At 38.6% G+C, this 26,354-nt stretch overlaps 2 protein-coding genes across 12 annotated transcripts in view; one reads left to right on the forward strand and one right to left on the reverse strand.

The window, feature by feature from the left end:
- Positions 1-17,277, reverse strand: part of syt7b (synaptotagmin VIIb) — a 191,429-nt gene extending 174,152 nt beyond the window's left edge. For 3 of the 11 annotated variants that reach the window (XR_005991752.1, XR_005991756.1, XR_005991754.1), the window contains exons 1-4: positions 16,930-17,109; positions 16,643-16,724; positions 15,407-15,500; positions 5,344-5,470 (exon numbers count right to left, since the gene is read on the reverse strand). Coding sequence is in view for 1 of the 11 variants with exons in the window: in XM_041784080.1 (XP_041640014.1) it covers positions 4,275-4,323 (49 nt within the window). In the remaining 10 variants the exon portion in view is untranslated. Of the gene's footprint in view, positions 1-625; positions 1,146-2,481; positions 2,584-4,274; positions 4,496-5,343; positions 5,471-15,406; positions 15,501-16,642; positions 16,725-16,929; positions 17,110-17,143 lie in introns of those variants that run through there. The other 8 variants (XR_005991753.1, XR_005991758.1, XR_005991750.1 and 5 more) reach the window with 8 other exon arrangements.
- A 1,816-nt stretch (positions 17,278-19,093) lies between these two features.
- apba2b (amyloid beta (A4) precursor protein-binding, family A, member 2b) overlaps positions 19,094-26,354 on the forward strand; it is a 92,029-nt gene continuing 84,768 nt past the window's right edge. Inside the window, exon 1 of the mRNA XM_041779506.1 lies at positions 19,094-19,223. The gene's annotated coding sequence lies outside the window, so the exon portion shown is untranslated. The remainder of the gene's footprint in view (positions 19,224-26,354) is intronic.

Genomic DNA, 26,354 nt, shown 5'->3' on the forward strand with positions numbered 1-26,354 from the left:
TGCAGTTTCACTTTGGCTCTGGCTGAAAAGTAATTTCTTTCCTGAAAAGATGTAAAAATGATTTAGCTCACCAACACTTTCCTAGCAAAAAATTAACCCTGCAGAGATTTTCACTGATGAAAAACAAGTGTTAAATGTATTTTTGCATTGTCTAGACTTCCCTGAGTGATTCAACATGACAATTAAAGCTGGAGGCTAGGCTTTAATTTTTTTTGGTGATGAATCTGAAGGATTCCTCTGATTCATTGTGACACAGTAGATGCCCTAAAAGCTTCAAACACCATCTGTTTCAGTTGCGGGTTAAAGTGACAGAATAGCCTCACGGATCATCAGAAGACTTCAGCCATCTTGAACATGTCACAAACAGAAAGCTACTCTATAAACAGCTTCTGGCCAGAGTTACATGTATACCATAAAGGTAACTAAACAGTCAGCTTATTTCCACTCACTTCATCATCATGATTACACTTTTATCAATGGCAGATATAAACGAGGAAACACACTTGTGAGTAAAGTTGCCTTGGGGTATATTCTTCAATTTTCAGACCAATTTCAGTATACTTTTTAAAATTAAGTCCTTTTTTTATTTTACCTTGGTTTGTCCTTTATTAAGATTTACCAAATTCTTCTTCTTTTGAACCAAAAAAGTCTGACATACAAAGCTGGTTTACTTGGTTTAATGGAATTAAGTTGATTTAACTGACATTGGAGGTGCTCACCGGAAACAATTATTTTGTAAATATCTTCATTATTGGCTGCTACCTGCTGACAGATTTATAAAACAGCGTACCTGTACATTACTATTCCATAGCAGAGGGAGCACTGTTGTCACCCATGTATCAATCATCTCTTCACTGGTAGAAATGTATAAAAGAAGCCTGCATATTTAAACAGATTGACTTTACTGCAATAACATTAGTGTTTTTATATGTATATTGTATAAAGCAATGGTTCTCAACTGGTCTATAGAGTCCAGATCCACCACCAGCTACTTAATGTCAAATTTCCTGCTGTTTCAACTTCAGATGGAACAAATGATATGAAGGAATCCAAATCTTCATCAAGGGAGCACCTGGACTTGGTAGAAGTTCTTCAAGCTGCCCCCTTTGAAGATTTGAATAACCATGACCTGGATGAACGAGAACCTACACACATGATAAAAAGGATCAAAGGCATGAAGACATTTTCTTCAAAATCAAGGATTTTGAGTAAACACCCATATAAGCGACCCACTGAAAATAGCTCTGTGAACCACGTTTGAGTCCCAACCCACCAGCTGAGAATTAATGGTAAAGAGACTGACTACAGTTCTATGTTTCAAAGCAAAAATAGATTGACAGGCAGGCTGCCGTTGTTGAGGCACTCTAGGTAGTGATGTCTAATGGTTCCATTGTTCTACTCACATCTTTCAGATTTTTCTCATCTTGATCTACATTGCACTAACTTTTCCTTATTGTCTTCTTTATTAACCCTCTGAGCCCCAGGCTATGTCTTACCCATTTGGTCAATAATAAACTTGTCATACTCATTAGGCCATAAATACTGTATAGAATGTATTTTATTATGTTGTATTTGGCACCTTAACTTTTAAACCACATGTGCTTTTTCTATTTTTTCATAAATATTTATTGGTTATATTGATATTCATCCATGTTACTTTAATTGCTACTGACTGCACAAAATGTCACCTGTATATACCTACTGCCCCTTTTAATTATTTTTTTTCTTGTTTATATTTATGTTGCTTATTCTCAATCAATTCGATTGTATTCTAACATCTTTCTCCTTGGTTGTGCTGCTGCAATGCCAGCATTTCCCCTCTGGGGATCAATAAAGTACTATCTTACCATTATAAAGCTTGTAAAACATCAACCCTGTGGTGCATAGTCAAGCTCTAAACATTTCAGGGCAATCTGGGCTTTTACAATATGTGTGCTGCAGTAATGTTACTTAAATCTTAAAGGTATAGAACTAAAAAGACAAAAGAGTTCAATTAAACTGAAATTAAAACTCAAGATTTTTATGTATAAAAAGTAATGACTAAGACATTTTTGCACAAACTTGTTCTATCTCTTGGGAACCAAAAGTGGAAAAAAGATCCTGCAAAAAAATCTTTCAAATATTCACATATTTAAACAAAAAAAATTCCTTGTATTGGCTCCATTTGTGTCATTACTCAAAGCAGGTCCTGTCTGCAGTGACACAGAGGAACACACCACAGGCTCTCTGTCCCTCTTTCTCTCCATTATGAGCTTTTCAGAACATCAACTTCATGCTCGAATTGTAAAGATATGTGCAGTTTGACAAACCATTATGCCCCGATTGAACAGCCCGTCATTGATTGTCACAGCCTGTCACAATGCATTGTGGGATACATAATGAAAGATAGCATCAGTTGCTAGCAGCAGAAACAATCAAAAAAATTGCTTAAAAAATTTGATTAAAAGATTTGTACGTCTGAGTTACTGGTGTGGATTTCACCTTTAAATGTCCCAGAAAGTCATCCAGGTTCCAGGCTTGCTAGGAAAGCCTCCTTAGGGGCTACAGAGTTTTGTTGTTCCATTAGAACGGCAAAACTACTGGCTACAAGAGGAAAAAAAAGTTAGTGGTTATTGTTTATGATTCAAAAGTTACTACATTTTTAACCTGTGTCTCTTCTTGTCGTAACAACTATTTCAGTCTCAGAGGGTTAATAAAGCTGCACTTGGGTTACAATCAAAAAGGCTTGGAGGTTGATGCTCAAAGGGAACAAGAACAATGTAACTATTTGGCATCACAACCCAGATTGCACAAAACAACAATGGTCAACATGTCTTCATACGCAGGGTTCATTAAAGCCTCTATTTTAAAGAAAGTCATCTCACAATGAAAAAGTTGTGTGCTTCAGTATGGAGCTCTGCTGCTACATTTCACCTTCTCACTAATGCTCTCTGACTTGCACACCTTCCCCTCACACATTCCCTCTCACTCTCAGAAGCCTGAACACTCACACTCCCTCTCTGTCTCTCACTCTGACACACACACACACACACACACACTATCCCAGAAGCACACAAGTCTGTCATGTAATCAGGAAATCACTTCTAGTTGCTGATGATGACTCATCTTTTGTCCCTGGTGAAACCTTATCTGGGGATAAGGTCAAAAGACATTTTGGATGAGGGAGGACGGGGAATGTCACTATGCTGGGCAACACTCAGCACATGGGGAACTCCACTTTCAACAGCACGTTTTACAGCTGCTAAAAAACAAAGATGTTAGCTGCCCATAAAGCTTGACAGCTGCACATAAAAAATGAAATGTCCTATTCCCTTGCCAGCAATATCACATAATTACCAGCATGGTGCTAAGATGTGGGGCAAGGAAAGTTTAAACAGAGATTTACAGCTTGATTAAGAGGTCTTACTATTTAAAACAAAAAACTAATGGAGTTCTGCACAGAACTGCTCTACTTCTATCACTAGGTGAGCTTGAATGATCACGTGCATGAGATGAGTGAATAAGGAGTTAAGCAGAGCAGAAAGGGACCATGCTACATGTCAGTTATTAACATTGTGATTAACTTATTTCATATGGGTGTGGTGGACACAAGACAAGTCCTATTAGTTACTTAGCAATGCAAAATAAGACAGAAGCTGCGTCATGTCTTCAGACATCCGGAGGTAAATCTTCCTCAGCATCAGGTGTTAGTCAGTGACCTCGACCTCAGCTCAGAGATGTGGAGTAAAAATACCCCGCGTGGCTCTGGTAGGGGCATCATCATTACTTGTCCTGATGGAAGGTTCGTGTCATTACACACCGTCTGCTCTCCAATTCTCCCTTCCGACCACAACGGAGGACACGCACACGCACACAGACAACAGCGGCGACTCAGTCACAGACAATACAAACACACGCACAGCAGCTGCACAAACACGGCGGGTTGCTCCTCAAAATGACCGAGGATGAATGACCTTGTGCGTGTATGCTCAGGTCACCTCGTGAGAAGCGTCCACATCGTGCACAACAAGTGCCCAAGTGGCTGTCTCACAGACAGGGGTGTATGCAACAGCCCCTGCACGCTGCCGCGCGAGGCTTTTCTGTGCGTTTTGGTCAAAGGCAGACAGACAGCAGTACGGCAGGCACCGTCAGCTCGTTGGAATGACCCTCACTTTCATTACTTGACATCAACATGGCAAACTCAAGGGCATCTGGAACCAACGCGAGAGCTTTGAACTACACACACTCTGGATTAAAAATGTACCCACTGATGGCCGCTGAAATCTTTTGCTCACCTTTACTGTTATCTTCTTCTCTGTTCAGATGCATGACTCTTCTCACCATGTACTCATTTAGGCTGTTTTGTTCTTGAAGCACAGCTGCGCCGTCTTCCAAAGAGTTCTCCACTCAAACTCTTATTCCAATTTTGGATTCGTGGTCCTTTACCCGCTTATTGTCTTGCTCGGCTGGCACGCATGGACGCGCCTGCACTTGTGCGTCCTCCTCCCCTCGTTGTGCTGGAGCAGGTAGTCTAGGTGATGTTTGGAGTCTGCGTGGATAGTCGGACTCTCCCACTTTCTCCCCGTGTCTCTCTCAGTCTGTGTTTTCTTGTTCAGCCCAGAGGCGCTCAGAGGGATGGACGCAGGAGAGGTTTCAGGGAGGAGACGGGAGGCAGACGGGCGGGGTGACGTGAAGTAAGTCGGTAGGAGGTCGTCTACTTAACTGAGGCGGCGAAGGATCCGCGCGCCCTCAGTGCTGCTGACCATTTCATCAGGTTCCCGTCTTAAGCAGCGTTTTACGCACGCTCTTACTTCAAAACTACACATTGATGTCCAGCCAACAGTAGCACGTGAAGAAAAATAAACTAGGATATCCAAATGCGTTTTTCCCCATTTCCATAGCGCTAATTATCGCTCATATTTGCAAAATAGAAACGCCCCTGACAATGAAATAAAGCTTCCAGGCTTGAAGCAGACATCCTTTGTGAATATAGAGACAGCTGATTCTGTTAATCCTGTCTGGGATGGTATAGTAAAGAAGCCTGTCGCTGCTCCATGGGATGGTGAGAGCAGGTGAAACAGACATCTCTGCTTATGTGAGCAGCTACTATACTCACTATAATGAACAATCATTATTTTCGTTTCATAACACAATCATTAATCAGTGATATCCACGTAAGAACGTCAGCTGCGCACCTTTTTACGCACAACCTGTACAAGTTGGAGACTGAATCTCACGTGTTGAGCCTTCATCAGGCTTCTGTTGAGTGTCAGTGTCATGAGCAGCCTGTCTGCTTTCATTATGACCATCATGCCAGAACAGCCAGCAGGCCCGTACAGTCGATAAGGAGGCACATTTACTCACCATTCACGTTCGCCAAGAGTCACGCGCGTATCCTGGCTCACTGGCGGTCTCTGGTGTTGTACATCAATCTGTGGCAGTCAGCTGGATGCTGATAGTGGAGATCATTACTCCACTTCATTAGAATAGGCTGAGGAAAACGGGTCAGAATAAAGAATCATTTCACTGATTAAACCCTCTTTACAGACAAGTAGCCAACACACCCGTCTGATTCACTGGCATTCTACCATCTGTATTACTTAGCATTGAGCTTTTAAGAAGTAAAATTCAATGGGCTTAAAGGACACTTCTGTAAATTCTTCTCTATCCTAAAAACATGTTCCATTAAAATTCTCTCAAATATATATAAAATATAAAACAAAAAATGTATAAAGTGAAGTGAATAATGAGACATTACTTTAAATGCAACAGCAATGGAGGTACCATGAGTCCAGCAATATTTTAAAAAGAGGCACAAACTAAAGTGCATCTGCTGTCCCTCAAACCACTGCTGTTCATGGAAGGGATGGACAACTTATAACCAAAACACACAGGCATAGATAATCCAGGTCCAGACCCTCAAGATGTAAATGTGAAAGTCTTTACTTCATAGGGATAGACACTTTAAAAATACGACAACCCACATCCTCTTACACCTTCTTCAGGTTGTAGTGGCACACTAAGACAAAGAGAGTAATTTATTACTGCACAACAATAACTACTGAATTGTTTTAGCAGTTTTTTTGGTTCTGTGTTTCCATCCCTTCCAATAATATTTGAAGTAGAAAATACTGGCAATAACACACTGACATGAGATTTTAATATTTAGAGTGCAGCCATCACAAGCATTGAGAAGAATTCACTGAGAAAGTTCTCATGTATGACACTATGGATACACTTTAAAATAGGGCTGTGCATTAATATACTAATCACAATTTATCATGGTCCATAACAAGTGCATTATAATATTTTTTTCTCATAAATAATGTGCAGTATTGTTCCTTTCAGCACACTTTGGTTGAGGGACTGCAGTTTGTCTCTGCAGCCACAGTTATGTTAAAATAAGTCCACCCCCCTCACCTTAACTTCTCATTTTACTTTTGTAACCTGTGGAATAAGATGCTACACAGGACACAATAACTACAGGGTTCTTGTAGCTGGGATTTTATTTCTGAAAACTCAAAGTCAATCTTTTTGGAGTGCAAAACAATGTAAATTCTCTTAATTCACCCCTTAAAGTGCTCTACAGTATGAGTGAGTCTGAGTTCAGCTTCACTCACAAAAGCTTCTATTTTCTCGAGAAATGACATAAAAGAAACTGAAATAAACCCAAGAAAATACGGCAGTGGGCTCAGGCTATCAATATAAACAGAGAATAAAATCTGTTAACTAGAGATTCAACAATGAATCACTCACAAAATGTTTGAAAATGTGCACTAAACATGTACAAAGTACACTTACATTTCAACAAGGTTCACAACTCTTAGTATGGGACTCCCTGGAGATTACAGTCTCTTATTCGGTCTTTACCTTTGAAATAAAAATAATGTACACATGTACTCTTACATGTTACAAAGTCTTGTATGCCGTTTGAGCTAGCTAACATTACCGTGCAAATGCAAACACAGTACTCGCGGATGGCGCAGACAATCCAAAACTTCAACTTCAGTAGAGCCTAAAACACACCATCTAGTTACAATATTGACAGAAAACATTTTGTTACGGTGATATCTAACAAGATGTCTATGTTTATTCGCTGTTTTTAACTTCTTTTAAGCACATAAACAGCACAGCCACTGCAGTAAAACTCCAGGTTGTCGCATGTGGAGTAAACAGGAAGAGAAACAACATGATGCACTTGGCGGGGTGCATCATGACGTTTTTGCCACTCGATGCTGCCACCTAGTGACCATAACCAGTAACTACCTGTGGATGTCCACTTACAATCTAATTCTCCATTCAGTGACAAAACGATGTCAGAAACATAAGAAAACACAGAGCATGTACATTTGAGCTCACTAAAACAGTAAAACTATAAAATATCCAGTGGATAAAATGTATATAAACAATTTTACCACCCGGTTACACTTTGAAAAAGCACAGACAGCTCAGTGGACAAGTCATTTTCATCTGCACCTACTAATATCATACATTAACCGTTTACTTATCGTTATTTTCTTTAAGATCCATAACAAGTTCCATTTTCCATGGTAAAGTTCACGTCATAATTTTGGATCTACCAAAACATCCTTATTTTCATTCAAACTAAGCCGTTCTTTATAGAAACAGAAAGTCAAAAACCCTTATATGACCTTTAAATATGTTACATATTATATATAATGTTGTATATTTAAAATGACCTTATATACCCTTATACTAGTACAAAAAAATCCAAAGTGAAACAAAAATGTTTTTAAATGCAAAAGTGGAATTTCAGTGTAACTTCTACCTTAGTGTCCTCTTCACTTAAACTGCACACGCAATTAAAATTAATAAGGCTTCAGGGTTGACACTCCATGGGAAGGGTAGTGATGTCAAATGGCTGAACTGTTCTCCTACTGGAGCATCAGCCACAAAACCTTTGTGATTTTAAAAAAAGGGGTAGTGTTAGCAAAGAGGGTAATGAGGAAGCAGTAACTAATAAATCAGGGGTAGAAAGTGACTAATCAGTTTTACTCAAATTACTGTCATTGAGAAGCTTTTTGAGTACTTTTTAAAATCACTACTTTTACTTAAGCATATTCTGGGTAAAGTTTTGTACTTCATTACACTTTAAAACACAAAGTACCATGTAAAAAATAAGTAAGTAAGTAAGTAAAGTTTGTTTCTATAGCACAGCAGTCACAAAGTGCTTTAGACAGACAAAAATACAGCGAATAAAAGTGATGATTTTGAGATCACTACATGACCCAATAGTCATGGCAACAATAAAACAACATAGTAAAAACAGTTCACATTACATTAATGAAAAATCAATTTACCAAAACCTGCCTAAACAGGTGAGTCTTTAACTGACTTTTAAAGTCATTAACAGAGCTTGCCGAGCACAAAGACAGGGGCAGTTCATTCCACATTTTAGGGCCAATGGCTTCAAAAGCTCCATCCCCCCGAGTCTTTAGATAGGTGCGTGGGACAGAGAGATATTCTTGTGTTTGATCTAAGGGGGCGGGATGTCTGGTAGGGGTGGATGACTTCTGATAGATAATCTGGGGCTTGCAGGGATCTGTGAGTGAGTGTGAGGATCTTGAACTTGATTCTGAATGTAACGGGGAGCCAGTGAAGGGATTTAAGTACAGGAGTGATGTGGGAGAATCTGTGTGACCTTGTTAGTACTCTGGCTGCAGCATTTTGGACTGACTGGAGGTGATTTAGTGTGGTTGTATTGAGGGGGGTGAAGATTGGATTACAATAATCAATCCATGATGAAATGAAGGCGTGAATGAGCATTTCTAGTTCAGCAGGGGAGACAAGTGATCTGAGTTTGTTAATATTTCTAAGATGGGGCAAGCATGATTTAGTTAGCTGTTGGATGTGACTGTCAAAAGAAAAAGACTGGTCAAAAATAACACCAAGTTTTCAAAAATTTGGTTGAACAACATTTGAGAGGCAACCCAGGTTCTGCACAATTAAGGGGACAAATTTATCCTGAGCAACAACTAAAACCTCAGTTTTATCATCGTTGAGCTTTAAATAATTGTCAGCCCTCCAGAGCTTTATAGAATGTACACACTCAAGCAGGATGGCCAGCTTTGAGGCTTCACTGGGCTTAAATGTGAAAATGAGCTAAAATAACTAAAGTCAAAAAGAGAAGGTTCTAGTTTTCTGCAAACTACAAGAAAATGGGTAGGAGTTTGACTTTCACAGCAGATGACGGTCAGTAGCACATGGTGAGAGATTGTTACCACATTTAATCCCAAAACAGCTGTATTTCACTTTAGGTTAAGTCACACCTTGTAATAAACAGCCTGGTTGGAGGGTCATATTGTCTCACAGCTATTACACATTAAGGAAAGATCATATTTCACTGTGAAAGGTCTTTGGGTATCAAAAGTAACAAAGTACTTTGAGAAAACTTCCAATGTCTTACTTTTACTTCTACTTGAGTAAACTTTAACCAAAGTAACTATAATTTTTACTTGATAGTCTGATACTTTTTCCATCTCGGATGTAGAGTGAGGTGCGTAGATTCTGAAACTTGTGGGAAGAACAATGCAGCCATGACATCACTTTGCAAAAAAATGGCAGTTTACAGATGAAACTTTCTTTTTTTTAAATTTGAAAATGTAGAAACATAGCTTGTCTTTACAATGTACAGATAGAATAAACTGTTGTTAAAATTCAATAAATTTACCATATCTTAACATTCAGGGTTCCTTTTAATGTGTGTATTGAGTGTGCTTTAAGGCACACACACACACACACACACATATATACACACATATATATACATATATATATATATATATACATATATACACACGAATATATATATATATTTTTTTTTCCCCAAAAAATAAACATTTTTGAACATAAAAGGTACTTCTGTAAAGTACTATAGTGGCACTAATTTAAACTGAAAAGCCTTTCTGCAGACCGTTTTTTAAACCTTTCCAGTAGTACTGAATACAAAAATAATTGCAGCCTTTGATAAGACTATGTTATTACACAGCCTGGCAATATGATAAATGTGATTGTGCAACACTACTTCACAGTGAAATATGATCTTACCTTAATGTGTAATAACTACAAGAGTATATGAATCTCCAACCAGGATGTTGACATTGAGGTCTGATTTTAAATAGAACAGCTGTTTAGGGATGAAATGTGGGATCATTCTCCTGCCATCTACTGACCGTCACATGTTGTGAAAGCTGCACTACTGGCCATTTTCTTGTCATTGATAGAAAGCTTGGACCTCCTCAGTTTGGCTTTCAGCGTTTATTTTTTTACTCAGTACTTGATGCTTTTATGCTTTGCTTTTGCCCCAAATATACTTCAACGTAAAGTAGTGATTTTAAAGTAATCAAAAAAGTAGAATTACACAAAAGAAAATCTACTTAATTACAGTAATCTGAGAAAATGTAATAAGTTAATTATCACCCCTGCTTGCAAGCAACATGTAATATATTACCTGGAATACTGCTTGGATCTCATTAAGCCCTCTTCTCAAATACATATAGTTCATTAAAGTGTTGGAAATATTGCATTTTAGTCTTTGACCACTCATCCATTGAGTCAATCCTTAAGGCCAAAATAAATCTCACTTTCTAGGAGGTTAATGAGCTTACAGGTCTGACATAGAGTTAAAGGTTTGTTTTTACGGTGTGAAAATATTTTTTTCAGTTTGCCTGTCTTGTCTTGTATGTCATAGCTCAGTGCAAGCTTAGTTCCCTGCCATGTTGAGTTTCAGTAACACCTTTGTTTCTTTGTTCTTTCACTCAGATTTCTGTCTGCCGCCTCTCTTGCGATAACACCTCTGACATGTTTTCTGTGCATCTGTGTAAAGCAGATAGTCTCGTTGTATAGTTCCTCTTCATACACGCAGTCATTCTTAAACAACATGATGCTTTCTCTGTTTGAGACAAGACAAAAACAGCTTTTCCTCCTCCAAACTTCTCATTGCATCAGCTCTCTTCATCACAGCACACACTCCTTTTCATTCGCACAATCTTTGTCATGAATATTTATGAGTCTGTCACAGAGTCTTCGCTGAACTCAAAACAACACATTCATCAACAAAACTCGAGCCACGCTTTAATCCTCCAGGGGGTTTACAGTGATGATGCCTAATTTCTGCACAAACATTTGCTCAGTGTGCGACTTTTATTTCAAACAACAAAGAGAACTTTATGGGCACTCACAGTTTTTAGGTCATTTTAGCGCCATTATCTTGCAGTCAATTACATTATTTTTTATGACAGTTAAAACGGCATAGCAATATCATGCACAGCAATCTAATGCAATGCCATACTGTCCTAAGTCCAACAACAAGCAATAGTGACACACACACAATCCTAAGTACAGTAGTTTGATGCCACAAACCTTAGATTAGTTTAGTTGCTCTAAAATCTTCAGATAGATAAGGACATTCAAACGGCCCTGGTGACTTTGGTTTCCCCTAACAGGTGCCAAAAAATCCTATATCAGGGTCTTCTGGACATTTTAACCAGCCATTTTACAGCAAGGTCAGGATTTAGACAACATCAATAAGCTGCAAAATGTCAGATCAAGAAAAAAAATAAGAAAGGTGACCTTTGACTCTCTGCTGGAAACTGTTGATGTCTCCTAGCAGGAGTATTGATATCAAGAGATGCTCCAGAGGCCTATGAAACCTCCTCCTCTTTGGTTAAAAAAAAAAAAAAGCATCAGAGAAGAAGATATCATGGGATTACAGGCTGCTGTTTCCATGTTTTTCTGGTTATCTTTTACAGGAATCTGACAGTAGAGTGTATTACAACAGAGAACAGGCATGAAACAGAGAAAACATCGGTACAAATGTAGCACAATGAGAGAATGAAACAGAAATATGTAATCAAGATTTGAACACAATCAGAAAAACAATGGAGAAAGATTTTATTCTTGCTTTCATTGAGAATGAGAACAAATGAAATGACAGCTCCTGTTCAGTAAAAGGCAACCCATTCAACAGTGTGCTTTGTGTTCAGTTGAGGCATTAGTCATTGAATTATGAGCCTTTAAAATAATGAATGATGTCTGTGCAGTCTCATGAAATTGTGTCAAATTTGTGTACAAAGTGTAGATGGGAAATGTTTAATATCTGATCTGAAATAATGTATGTTGACCTTTATTCAAAAAAGTGATAATTACCTTCTTTTTCTTTACAGCACATAACTAATGTATGGTCATATCCCCACATGTAAACCCTTTAACCCATTTAAACTCTTAAAAAAAAGTCATGTCTTTATGTTTAACCATATGAACATGGTAACGGAAATAAATATATCACGTGTGGTGAATTCCTCTAACTACAGAGAGATCTTCCCCAACAGGGGAAAAACCACAGACACTGGATATCTCTTGTGAAAAGAAAAATCAATATTAAAGCTTAAGGAGCTGTTCAAAATCACAGCTGCATTCAGAGCAAGAGTGAACTTCAGCAAGGAGCTGGGAGGAGGTTTAGAGAGCAACAACAGGTCAGTGTTGTCAGTCAGGCTACAGTTTCTGTTACAGAATAGGTAGCAGGTGTGATCTGCTGTGATATCCATTCATAGTTGCCAAGGTAAAGGGACAAAGTTCTGATTCTTTTATAAAACACACAGACAGGTACTTTAATTATATTAAGACTGGTATCAAATCTGAACAGCATTAACAATTTAAATCTGCACACAAGTGTGAAGGCTGTTTTTGATTGCAGCTACATCATTACAGATATGCACAATTATCAGCAAGAGTATTGCATATACCTGAGAGCATAGTCTTATATATTGATGATGTAACTACTAGCTGTTTGCGACACCATCAGAGGACCCAGGCCAACACATCATAATAATGCATATCAGCTAAATTATAATAAGGCTTTAGTTTGCTCTCTTATATGAACAGGTCTACATTTAATTGATGTTTATGTTTCATGTTTACTGTTTTCAATTTAAAGTCATTCTCAGGCCTGATAAATATCTGAGAAGGAACAGAATAAACAAAGTTGATAATATACTTTAAAATATATATAATATTATACAATATTTAATTTTTCTGTGGATGTAAATACCCAGTGAAATGATGATACAGGGAATCTTGAAAAGTTGGATGATACAAGAAAAATTAGTTGTAAATATAATATGAAATATTCACTTTATTTAATTGTTGTTAAGGTATCACTCTCAACTCTGTGTGAGGTTTGCAGAGAGCCAAGTAATTAAACAATCGTTTACATTATATTCTTATAACAGTGAACAAAGTAGAGGAGCAGCTAGATGTTGAAAAAATAAATTTTGTATCCATATAATCATGAATTCTCTCTTCAAAGTTTTGGTGAAAAAATAAAAGAAGCTCTTATCTGATCATCTCAGGTGCAAAAAAATAAGTACAAAAAAAACAACACAATGACAATGTTTTGTCACACAACCATTATCGTCATCATCCACATTGGAACATAGTGTTAATACTTAAATCAGCACATCAAAAACTCTAGCTTTTTTTCAAGGTGCCCTTCTCTGTGATATTCAAAGCTGTTTCTCAAAGACCAGGATCCCTCCTCTGTGAGGAGAATCCTCAAATCTTGAACGCACATTTGGAACAGGCTAGCCAGTGTGCATGATTACATCATAGGAAGGGTCCCGCCCATATATGCAGAAACCAAAATAAGAGGTGCACTAACGACAACTTGTACAACATTTACCCAGCGCCATCTAATATGCTATCATATCATCATATAATCGTAATAAATATATCATATTCATCATTTATTATATAATACAAACATATTCTATAGCTCTACATTTACCCACCCAGCTTTACTTTGATGCCATTTAATGACGACAACATATTTATGATGGAGACCGGACATTTAAAAGTATATTGAGTACTCAAGGACCTGGTTTCCCTCTGATATTGCGCTATTTATTTTTTTGAAAAAAAGGAACACGGTGCGCATTAGATTGTGGGTAATTCCTGCAAGCGGAGGATCATTATGTGCATCCTTGGAAATTCTCTGTTTGAAGGACTCAGTCCTTGGAAAATTTTTGAGGATCCTCAACAGTGCAACAGTCCCCCGGCGGCAGTCAATGACATAGGGTGCTTCTCATTACAAAGTTTTGTCCATCCTCGCCTCCTCTCTCCTCCACTGACCCGGAAATCATTCTCCCTCCACCATGATGAAGGATATTCCAATTCCTTAAATGTACCTGGAGGAGGTGAGGATCGAGGAAGGAAACAGCTCCTGGAGGAGCGTTTAGCAAGGAAGCACTGGTGTATCCTCCATGGAAGTCTTTTTACCAAAGGTGCAACGTGATTGGTTTGGAGGCAAGGAATCTGCCAGAAAAGCCGCACCTCTGCACAGTTCATGACTGTTTATATTCTTATAGCACTTATTTTCTTGAAATACAACCCTTAATCAAAGATAGATCAGATGATAAATATGTTTGTTTTTATTTTTAAGTCTTAACTTTATACAGGATTATATAATCTGACAGAATTTAGGCCTCACTAAGGCAGAACTTTGTTCAATGTTCCTATCTAAATAAAAAAAACAAACAAACGCAGAGCTCTGTGGTTGATTATTGATAAGATAACAGATTATGTGAAAGAGAGCCTCAGTCATCAGCTAATAAGGCTACATAGATGAGAATATTTACAATGATTGAATGGTTGATTTTATAAACCAAAGTAATTTCACTGATAACATATACAATATAATATAAAAAATGCTTTTCTTAATAAATGTTATTGCTATTCTTTTATCATGTTTATGGTGAGTCATCATAAAGGTTTTTGAAATTATTTTAAATACGGGTCTGCTAATGTTTGGGCTATGAGGGTGAATCAGCTGATCATCCCATCATCAGTAGCTGACGTCGCTCAGACTGACGCTGTGAAGTGAAGGACTTCTCATTCACTAAGTTGTGCCTCCCCTCTCCTCCTGTCTCTTCCTCGCAACTCTCTTTCAATTCCTCACTGGGTGGAGCTAAGACGGGAGGAAACAACGCGAACGGAGGAAGGAAGGATACCAAAATATGAAACGAGAAGCACCCATAGCATCCTCCAAAAAAAGGCAGTTTGAGGATCCTTCCTTGGCTTTGAGAAACAGCCAGAGTTTCACTTTTTTTTCTTCCTGCCTTTTTTCCTTACTGCAATATTCAAGTTTATCATGCTCACTGCTGCCCTCTATTACTTTGAAGGTATCCTCTAATTTAGGGATACCCAGCCTTTTTACTCAGAAGACCAAAACCCAAAAGTGAAACACTGCAAAAAATAATTGTTTGATTCATTAAAGCAGTAAGAAAATAGGGCTACATGCGTTTTTCTTACTATGAGACCTTAAACTATTTCATAAGTGCTTTACAATGATTAGGTTTATATGTACAACTCTAATTTTGACAACCTTCGACAGACAGAGCCTCACACTCACCCAAGATCTTTGGCGCATCCCCTCAGGGGTCCTGGATCCCAGGTTGGAAACCTATGCTCCAATCACTGGATGTGTTGGCAAATGGTTCTTGGATCTAGAAATGTCATACAATGCAAACAACACAATGTAAAGCTGCAGAAAACCCACACCAATAATGAGATTTTTCTAGCAAATAAAAAATCCTCAGCAGTGTTGGTGATCAAAAAGATTCATATTCAATAAATTCTCCTCTTCCATACAATTCTAAGACTTATTTTTTTTCCTAAAATGCAGGGAAGACATTAGATGACCTTAAACTGAAAAAGTACAATGTTTACTTTTCATACTTAATTTATATTCACATTAAATGTTGAATTCCTCTACAATGAGCCAGCTAACTGGGGTCAAATTCCTTGTTGCGTAAGAAAACTTGATCAGTAAAGCCGATTCTGAGATGGCAATAAGAAAAAAACCCATATTTTAATGTCAATGAGATTCCCATGTTGAATTTGTTTAAATTATATGTGCAAGCAGAGGTCTCCCTATGCTTGTCCAGGGTAAAGTTATTTAAAATAAGTTAAATGGAAATCCTTTATATGACATTAGATACACTACTCTCCCTCCCCACCCAGTCCTAACATCCTGTTTAAATGTTTGAGTGTCTTGCTATACAAACAATGCTCTCTGCAACGTTAACTCTTGTAAGGTTACCATAAACATCACTCAAATGAGATAAATGTCAATACAAAGGCCTCTTAAAGTACATAGATTTTCCAGTTTCCAGAGAAATTCTGTTCCAACACCAAGTAATGTTGTCTGTCTAAGGGATTAACTGTTGTTTTCTCTGGCATTTGTGGCTTTAATGTCAGTTTGGTTTCCTCCATCTGTAGACACCTGTTTCGTTAAGTTGTAATGCTATGACGTGACCACTGAGTGGCAGTGTTGGTTTACACCTGATATGTGAGGCTGCCACTATTCAAGAGAATCTCTTTACTCATAATTTCAATCTTACATGAAAGTTAAAGGAAATTCATTTAAGCGTAAGATTTGAGTACAACACCAAAAGGTGAATGCGTTGTTTACATTTTTGAAAATAACTGATAACACAGAAACAGGGTCGCTCTATATAGTAGCATGGCGTAAACAAGACTCACAGAACTTCTTTCAAAACAAGAAATTAATAATTCCAGTTGTCTATTCTTCTTTTCATTGTAGAGATGTTTAGATATGAGTCCAAGTAGGCTAACCAATACTAACCGGTCAAAAGAGGAATGGTGAAAGATGCCCCTCCTACTGACAGCACTGATCATGGTTGAATCAGGCTGGTAAGTGGTTACACCTGTGTATGGTACACAAAAACAAAAATACCAAACCTTAGGGGCTCTTTCGCAAGTTGACTGCTCTTTTAGGCCAAAAAGTTGCAAGTGATGGCATGACAGAGTTGAAATGTTATCAGTCACAGTTGTGCAAACAGGAACAATGACCAAACAGATTAAAAGGCCAAACTAATGAATATCAACGACTGTAGTGCAGCTAAAAATTACCTTGCAGTGAGGCTGGCAGGAGACAAAACCATGACGTGCAGTCCAAAGAGGCGAACAAATCCTACAGGAAACAGAAAACTTCATGAAAAAGTCCAACACACAGACAGGATTCATTAAAATGAATCAATAATAAAGAACAGAAATGCTGAAATGAAGGTAAGAGGTGGCCCACGAACACAGAAACTCAGAAACACACTGACTAAATAGGCTTTACCACTGAGGTTAGGGTGTACAGGTACAGGTGAAATTAATGAGGGTAAAACACAAACGTTCTCCATGATGTCAGTGAACGTATCAAGCTGACAGCAACGCTCCTGAGGCCTGTCAGTCACTCACGTCCTGTAGAGTTCAATGGAGGGAGCCTCGTTGTGATTGGAAGAGAGCGCAGGAACGCGCGCGAGAAAGATGAGAGTGTGTCTGGTGTGTGTTTCTATGTGTGTGGGTGTCTGCAAGAGAACTAAACCCTTGGAGACCGATAATGACGGCAAATTTTGTTGTTTTTGGCGTTGGCTACGGCCCACAGTAGCCTGCACTGAGTTAGCGAAAGCGTATACAAAGCTGGAAAACGTCTTGTTGTATAGGAAGAGAGGAGGTCCTGATAAAATAAACAAATAGTTGAACGCTTCAGTATTATACATTACAGATAGCAAAACATTCTGGCGAGAGTTATAAATTAGCCTAATGTTATTGTATTGCACACCCAGCTGCCACATACGCTGATATAGACAGATGTTAAGATCAGATGTTCATCCGTGCTCTTCATCGATGTGTTAAAGGAGCAACCCCCTGCATCTAAAGGTTAGATATACAATCATGTCTGTCTCCTGTAAAATGTAATAATTAAGCCTTTTTATCTCTCTGAAAGTGGAGTGTGTGCATGTGCATAACCCTAACCTTTGCTGCTGTGTCAATGATATGAAAAATAAAGATTAATTGTGTTATGTTGTTGAGTTTCGTAAGATCTGCCTTTGAGGTGTTGGTCATGCACCTGATATCAGTAGGCTGTGATGACTGACTGTTGGTACCTGTCGATTCAGGGGTTATTTTGATGTGCTTAAGCTGTCGGTGGACTTTTATGGAGTACTGTCCGTTCGGCAAGAGAAAAAAACACTCATTGTTGATTACTGGGCGTTTTTTTGTGCATTCTGGTGGTTTTAGGACAAGTTTTGGGCTGGAAACTATCAGCTGTATCTGGCAACGCTGCACACGTGCAGAGAGCGAATGCGGGGTCTCCAAAATAAAACCGGAAATTACAGCTGAAGTGTCACTTTCTGAAGCAAACTCCTTTTTTGTTTAGGATGAGGTACTTACCTGTATTTAGTGCCGTGGAAATTTGGTCGGAGACAGGTCACTTCCGAACACCAAGTTTGAAAAAGTCACTTGACTAACGGTCCGTTAAACTGCTACAGTTGTGGTTTTGTCTTCATTATCAGTTACAACTCCTGAACCGGAAATGTCCTTTCGTGTTGCAATTCATATTGAACGGATAGTATTTACCAATTTTCAGGCAGGTAACCGGTTTGTTAATTAATATGGAAAGCGCAAACTCGACCACTTCACCACCTGCTAATTTTAGTGAGATTTAGGCTTTATATTTTCGCGTGCACTCATAACTCGGTGTAGGAGAGGCAATGGTGCTTAGCAGCCGTTAAGGCAGTTAACCTTTTTCAAAATCAGCAGTTGGATATTTTTCGCTCACCATTTACTACTTTTTCCTTGCTTGATTTGTGTGGTTTCCAGGAGGTTATTCACGCCTAAGGCGCATGGACCCTGAGGTAATTCGCTAGCTTATCTAGCCTATCAGCTAGTCAATCATCCAGCTAATGCTATCAGGCTAGCCTGCGTGTGTCGCAGAGCCATTTACACCAAATAATATGGAGCTAATAAGCTCTTATGGTTTTTCAGCTATATGTAATTTTCCCAATTAATTGCAGTAAAAGTGTAAACTGTTTTAAATGTGTTATTTGGAGCTACTTTTAAAAATATATATTTGTAAATAACTCATTCTACCAGTACGATTATTGCTCTTGTACTCGACAATTTTCAATAGGTGTTGTGAATTTTTTGACTACTGTGCTCGCGCTGGTCGGGTGGGGTAGTGGCTGGCGCTGACGGACCAGACAACCGCAGTGGGCTCGTTATGTTTTATACTCGTTCCGGGGCTCTGCTGTCAGGCGGTGTGCTCCATACGCTTTCTGTCGGAGAAGCACACACTGAGTGATGCGCAACCAGCCAGCACCATCCCTCGCAAATCTGAAAAGGAGGTGACTTGATCAGCATATGACATTCTCCAGGTAATATATATTTTATTCAGAAATCAGTACGAGACATTTCATCATTAGAAAACATCGATAATGCTTGTAGTCTTCCTCTGCATCCAGAGGAGCAGTGGATGGATGCTGATCAGCCCTGCGTGTTGATTTGTCCTCGGCATCCGTGTTAACAACAGGACGGTGAGCCTGAACCGTAAACGTGTTTTGTTTTATACAAGGGAGGCTTGAAATGTGGATTATTATGATTACTAGTCAACTCAGTTAAAAATATCAGCTGCTCTGAAGTCTGTTCATAGTGTTATAATTATCGGTGATTCATCGATGCGCAGTCTACGCCTTAAATTGTCGATTGTAGTTTTATTGCCAAAGGCCTTTGGTATCTGATGAGTTGCGGAAGGTCATTAATTGTTAGATATCCTCAGTGGTTCAATTCTTTCATGCATTGTTATATTAAACGGCACCTCAGGCATCTACAGTCTAATGGGTGCCGTAGTGGAAGCAGCACATTCAATCCTCATATCTGTATTTTCCCTCTAATACCCATCCTGTTTTATATAAACTGTTATGCCCCGTTCTGGTCCAAAATTAGAGAGACTTATTCAGCTGAATTTCTGGTCCCATGTAAAGGTAAAGTTGAAGACAGAGCAAGCTACACTATGCATACCCTTGTTGAAAACACTGTTTTTCAAGTTCTTTAAGACCTGAGCCATATACCACAGATGTAGGTGCATTCATCCTGTGTTTGTTGGACAAATTGTGTATCCTTAAGTGCCTGCTGTGTACCACTCTGTGCCAGTCTGGACCACTGGGGGAGGGCAGTTGCTGACAGGCGTTGTGTCTGGCTGTTCATTGTTCAGAGAGAGCTGGAGAAAGGGCTCAAAAGGTCTGCTTTGCATTGTGCAGTGTATGTTTTCACTATCTCTCTTTATCCTGTCATGCAGAATGCTTTTCATCAGCCGTCATGCGCTTGTATGATATCTTCAGGCTGTCTGATTTATAGCTCATGTCTCAGTTTTGTTGGCCTCTTTGCAAGACAGAGACATTGGCCCTGGAGTTAGCCAGTGCAGACCCACAGTGAAATGCAGAGTGCACTTTAGATTCATTACATCAATAACTATGTTAACTTTATAGGCTTTTCTGTAATTCTGCAAGATTTATATCAATTTTAAGCACTTTCATTTTTATAGGGGTCACATTTCAAGTAGTTTCACATGCAGCTTCAGTACTCTGTGATCATTGACTATAAAACAGCACAACAGAAACAAACTAAACATTTATTAAATGTAAACAAATAGCCAGTTGCTTCTTAATAAGGATGTAAAATGAAGTGAAATTTGTTGATTCTCTGTTTTACATCCAGTCTCAGCTGACCACATTCAGAAAGCTGTTAAAAATCTGGAATAGTTTCTGTTAAACAGAAAAAAGATTACCACTGATGGAGGGAGCAGAGCAGAGAGAGAAACAATAGAAGAGCAGTGGCTATTCCACTACTAAGGATGACCAGTGCTAAGGATAAGGGCATGTATAGGAGAGTAATGCATGGCTATTAGAGATAGTAAAGGACCCCTGGAGGGTCATGATAGAAAATTATGAGGCATGAGAGAGGTACCAAGCATGTTGACTTCATGCTGTTTTGAGGAGGGGAAACCAAGTTTGAATTTTCTCCTCCTCCTCAGAACTTTACCTCTTTGTCCTTGTCTCAGCATAACCTCTTGTGCACATCTTGTCTGTTACACTCCCTTGCGTTGTTTTGCCATCTCAATAGCCTGAAATAGTTTGCAATACAGCACCTGCATTGAAGGACAAGCGCTCTCCCTGCAGCCTGCTGGGTTTTTATAAATGCTGCAGTCAGAGGAAACTAATTTGGGCTCCAGGGAAGGATTCAGAAGAGAATGACAAAATCCAGCCTTGATTTTAAATACTTTTTAAAAATATTACTTCAAAATTATTAGCTGTAGTTTATCACACTTGTTAGATAATAAACACAACATTTTTAAATTTGGAAAGAGTCTGCCTTTGCAACCTGGAGTGCCACAGGGGAAACAGTTATCCATTTTATAAAACCATGTATGATATTTAAGCTATGAATAAGCCAAGGATTTAACATATCAGATATTTATGTTTTCTACCCTGTTCATAATATGGATGTGGGTGGAGGTTTGTCCTTTGGCAAAAGCAGACTTAATCATTATAAACCTGAAGCTGAAGGACTACGTGCTGGGTGTTGTTTTCATTTTGCATAAAATTGTTGGAAAGCTGTAAAAGCAGTTAAATCAGTGACTTATGATGAGGCTTTTGTAAGGTAAGTGGTGCCATAGCAGATAACTGTAATGCTGTTGAAAAGCTTTGTGTGAGCGATTAGAGCAGACAAATTTCTCTCCAATGAAGCTTTTAGCATGTGGTTCTGAAACACACTGTTGCTCTGTGTTAACCTGTGAACAGAGACATGCTGATGAGTCACAGATGAAAAGGGACAGATTTGATTTATTCCAAAGAGCTTATTGTTGGTCAAGCCACTCAAACCTACCATAATGTTGGAATTTTACCTTTTTAGTTAAAGGTTAAAATTAATGCTAGCCATCCCCATGTTCTTTTTAAATAACTGTATTTTTGTGAGAATTATATTGGTGCCTTACTTTTTCAGATATAATAGGGGGCAGCTCTGGCTCGGTAGGTAGAGTTGGTCATCTCCCAATCAAAAAGTCATCAGTTTGTTCCCAAGCCCCTACAGCTGAATGTTTTTTTCTCCTTTGGCAAAACATTCCCACTCCTCCTTGACTGTGTATGGATATATATAAATAAGATAAGTTGATACTGATGGCCTCTCTGCTTAGCAGCCTTTGCCATCAATGTGTGAATGTGGTAGGTTTAAGTGTGACCTGTGGTGAAAAAAGCATTTTGAGTAGTCAGACAACTAAGAAAACATCACCATTTACCATTTTAAAGCTATATTTTGGGGCTTTTTATGCCTTTAATTGACAGCATAGGACAGGAGTCAGAGCAGAGTCAGAAACAGAGATGAGAGAGAGGGGGAGAGACATGAGGGAAAGGAGCCACAGGCCAGACCTGAACCCGGACAGCCTGGTACATGGCACATGACCTAACCAGTAGGACATCTGCTCCCCGACCATTTACTATTAACCATATAAGATGATGGTCAAATGGCCTACAACCACTGCCCAGAGCTATAGGGCTGTTTTTTAATTCACTATGAAAGTTAAAAAACTCAAAGATCCTCATTGCATTTGAGAAACAAAGAAGCATCCTATCTCCACTCCTTCCATCCATCCTCATCTCCATTTGAAGTGATGTTACAGATTTAAAAAAAATATTTGCTATTTATATAAAAAAAATACCTGATAACAAGAACAGTTTATCTCTTATCTAATTTGTTAAAGGAACTCCTTTGGCTTTATTGTCGATCTCTAAGAATCAACACCTCAATAGAGGCTGTCACTGATGAAAGATTTTTTGCAGTTGATCCTTTGTGCTAGTGTTATTTTTGTTAAGATATAATATCCAAAGTGTTTAATACAAAAGTAGGTTGCTTGTTTATCTTATGCTTAAATATCCCTGGCTCAATTCCAGTTGGATCCCCACATGGCAGCTGTCATATTGTCCTATGAGTTGTTCTATTATTCATCATCTGTGGAGGATTTGTCTCCGGATGACATCATCACTACACTCAGTCTCTCTGCTGCTCAGCTTCACAAACCAAATCATAGAAATATGAATCACACGTTTCCTTTTTCATTTATTAATGTAACTAAGTGATCATGACTTGACTTAGTTTTCTTAGTTGGTACAATTCCTTTAAACACAAAGCCCTGCTCATGTTTAATGTTTTAGAGGAATCAACTTAATGGTAGGTCTCTGTTGACTCAGATCTAGATTGAGGATGAAAATGAATTTAATATCAGATTTCTAGGTTTGATCTCAGCAGAGATCTTTGAGTGCTTTCTCATTTTATTTGAATTCAGTCATGTCAAGTCTAATCTAGAATAAAACCAGGTACAAACTTTGTTACAAGCAGCCAGAGTGCTCAACAGAGAATGAATTTGGAGCTGACAGAAGCACTCCACCTCTAAATGTACTGATTGAAAATATGCTGAACCTTTCTATCCTTACTGGTTGTGTTTCATAAGGTAATTTGAAATGGCCCTGTAACCTAATATATCTACCCGGCCTGTGTCCTTTAGTTCAGTGTCTTGCACTGCACAGCTTCGCTGGCAGTTATGTTTGCTCAGTAAGGACTTTAATCTTTTGGTTTTCAGCTTGCCAGCAGCTGTTATTGTTTTTCCCTCTTCCTCAGAGTTAAGATTAATCACAGTTCACTGTTTATCACAAAATGTTTTCGGTTCAAATGTGGGCTTGATTGGAGTTTCTTAGTCATAGTTGCAAGGGTAAATGACTCACCATCACATTATTGACAATGATGCTGCTCTGTAGAAATATCCACTTTAGATATTCAAACATTCAGTATGTCATTTATCTACAGAGCTGACATTCTCTATTCATATTTTTATCAATTGATTATGACAAAATCTAAATTGTGATAGTGATTCACATTGCCATAAAATGAAACCATTTGACATACATATCACTTTTTAAAGCAGCGTTTCTACACAAAACAATACAAATCCTTAATTTGGATAACATATTCAGTCAGTTCTTTTTTTATAAATGCATGGATTTCCTGGAAGGAGTTAGGTCAGCCCTTGTTGTCCAGCTCTTGGCATTGTTCTAGTATCACACACATGAATATGACAGCCATATCAGTGTTACAAAATGTGTTTTGACAGCACTGTCTCTTTTGCTTTTTTTCTTTTTCCTTGAAAGTGTGATCTGTGTTTCTGCCTCAGTCATGCTGTTTTTTAAACCGTCTAAAGAATACTTTGATACAGAAACAAAGCCGTCACCTATAGCTTGCATCAGCTGGAATAGATCTGAAGTGGCTTGATCTGTCTTTGAGAGGTCGAGCATTAGTCGTACTGAAGTCTTGACTTTTGGCTCAGGGGGATAATGTGTTAGTAATGCTCTGCAGTTACAGTGTGTAAGTAGTGTGTAGAATCACTTTTAATGTTTCTGTTCAAAAGAAAGAAAGAACATTTCCTTTGTGTCCAGCATGCGTCAGCTACCTTTTTATATGACTTGCTGTGCTCCTGTAAGTGTTTCTCTCACTCAAAACAGCTATCTGCTTCTTTTGCCCTTCTGTGAAATCCATTATAGTTTAAAAAGTCAGACTGCATCAAACACTCACAGTTTCTTCCTTGACATTTTTTTAAACACATCAGTGACCTGTTCCTTCAAGTAATCAATAAAGAGAAAGTGACTTGTTCAAGCATGAAAAGTTTAGTGAGAGATATTCCTGACATTCAGGAAAGTTGACACTTTGCTGTGTTTTCAAAAGGACACTGTGCTGAGTGAAGTGTAAATGTCACACTAGCCTGATTTACACTGTATGACATAGCACAGCTTGACTGAAGTTGTCTGCTTGGAACCATTCTATATTTGTGTTTCTATTGGCAAAGATTCCAGATAGTGCTAAACCATCTCAGGTAAGGCTCCATGAGGCTACGATGTTTTTTTATAGACAGATATTGTGCTACCAGGCATTTTGGCCGACAGTCCTCCAGATTTCTGGCCACACCTGATATATGATTTGGATAACCATATGGCTGATAACCTTCATTTAACTGCAGTGGAACACAAACGCTATTATCTAGCACCATGTCTGCACTGGTACATGGCTGGGGCTACACATACAGTTGCAAGAAAAAGTATGTGAACCCTTTGGGATTTCTTGGATTTCTTCATAAATTGGTCATAAAATGTGTTCTGATTTTCATCTAAGTCACAACAATAGACAAACACAGTCTGCTTAAGCTAATACTGCACAAAAAATGATATGTTTTCATGTTTTTATTGAACAAAACATGTAAACATTCATAGTGCAGGGTGGAAAAAGTATGTGAACCCCTAGGCTAATGACTGGTTGACCCTCCTTTGGCAGCAATAACCACAACCAAACGTTTCCTGTAGTTGCAGATCAGACCTGCACAACGGTCAGGAGGAATTTTTGACCATTCCTCTTTACAAAACTGTTTCAGTTCAGCAATATTCTTGAGATGTCTGGTGTTATTCACTCTCTTGAGGTCATGCCACAGCATCTCAATTGGGTGGAGATCAGGACTCTGACTGGGACACTCCAGAAGGCGTATTTTCTTCTGTTTTGGCGGACAGACTGTCTTAAGTTTTCTTCCAAGTTTTCTTGTCTTGATAAACTTGGGACTTCATTTTTCCATCAATGACAGCAACCCATCCAGGCCTTGAGGCAGCAAAGCAACCCCAAACCATGATGGCCCCTCCACCATATTTCACAGTTGGGATGAGGTTTTGATGTTGGTGTGCTGTGCCTTTTTATCTCCACACATAGCGTTGTGTGTTCCTTCCAAACAACTCAATTTTGGTTTCATCTGTCCACAAAATATTTTGCCAGTAGGTCCAGGTGCTCTTTTGCAAACTTCAGATGTGCAGCAATGGGTTTTTTTTGGACAGCAGTGGCTTCCTCTGTGGTGTCCTCCCATAAACTCCATTCTTATTTATTGTTTTACTTGTTGTAGATTTGTCAACACCAATGTTAGCATGTGCCAGAGACTTCTGTAAGTCTTTATCTGACACTCTAGGAATCTTCTTCACCTCACTGAGCATTCTGCGCTGTGCTCTTGCAGTTATGTTTACAGGTCGACCACGCCTAGGGAGAGTAAACTTGGCTGTTTTAGAGGAACAATTAGAGCTACAGTAATGTTAGGACTTACATTGCGCTTTTCTTCTCGTAAACAATGATAAATATGAATAATTTCAAGTTTAATACAAACCTGATTATTGCGTCCCTCATCTTGAGACATCACGGAAAAGACGCCAGCCCCGCTCAGCTCTTCTTCTTCTTGTAGGCTATTTTCAGCAGTCCCACTCAGTTCAGAAATACCTGTGCTCGATTACTCTTCCTCACCGAAGTGGCTGACGTAAATGGTGTGCCATGCTGAAGTGAAACTGAATTGTAGAACTGAATTTGAATTGAATGAACTGAAATTGAAATTTTTATTGTTGAATTTAAAGAATATATAGAGTTGAATGCTCAAGTGAATAAAA

The sequence above is a fragment of the Cheilinus undulatus genome, linkage group 1, assembly GCF_018320785.1.
Source record: "Cheilinus undulatus linkage group 1, ASM1832078v1, whole genome shotgun sequence".
In the NCBI taxonomy this organism is placed as follows: Eukaryota; Metazoa; Chordata; class Actinopteri; order Labriformes; family Labridae; genus Cheilinus; species Cheilinus undulatus.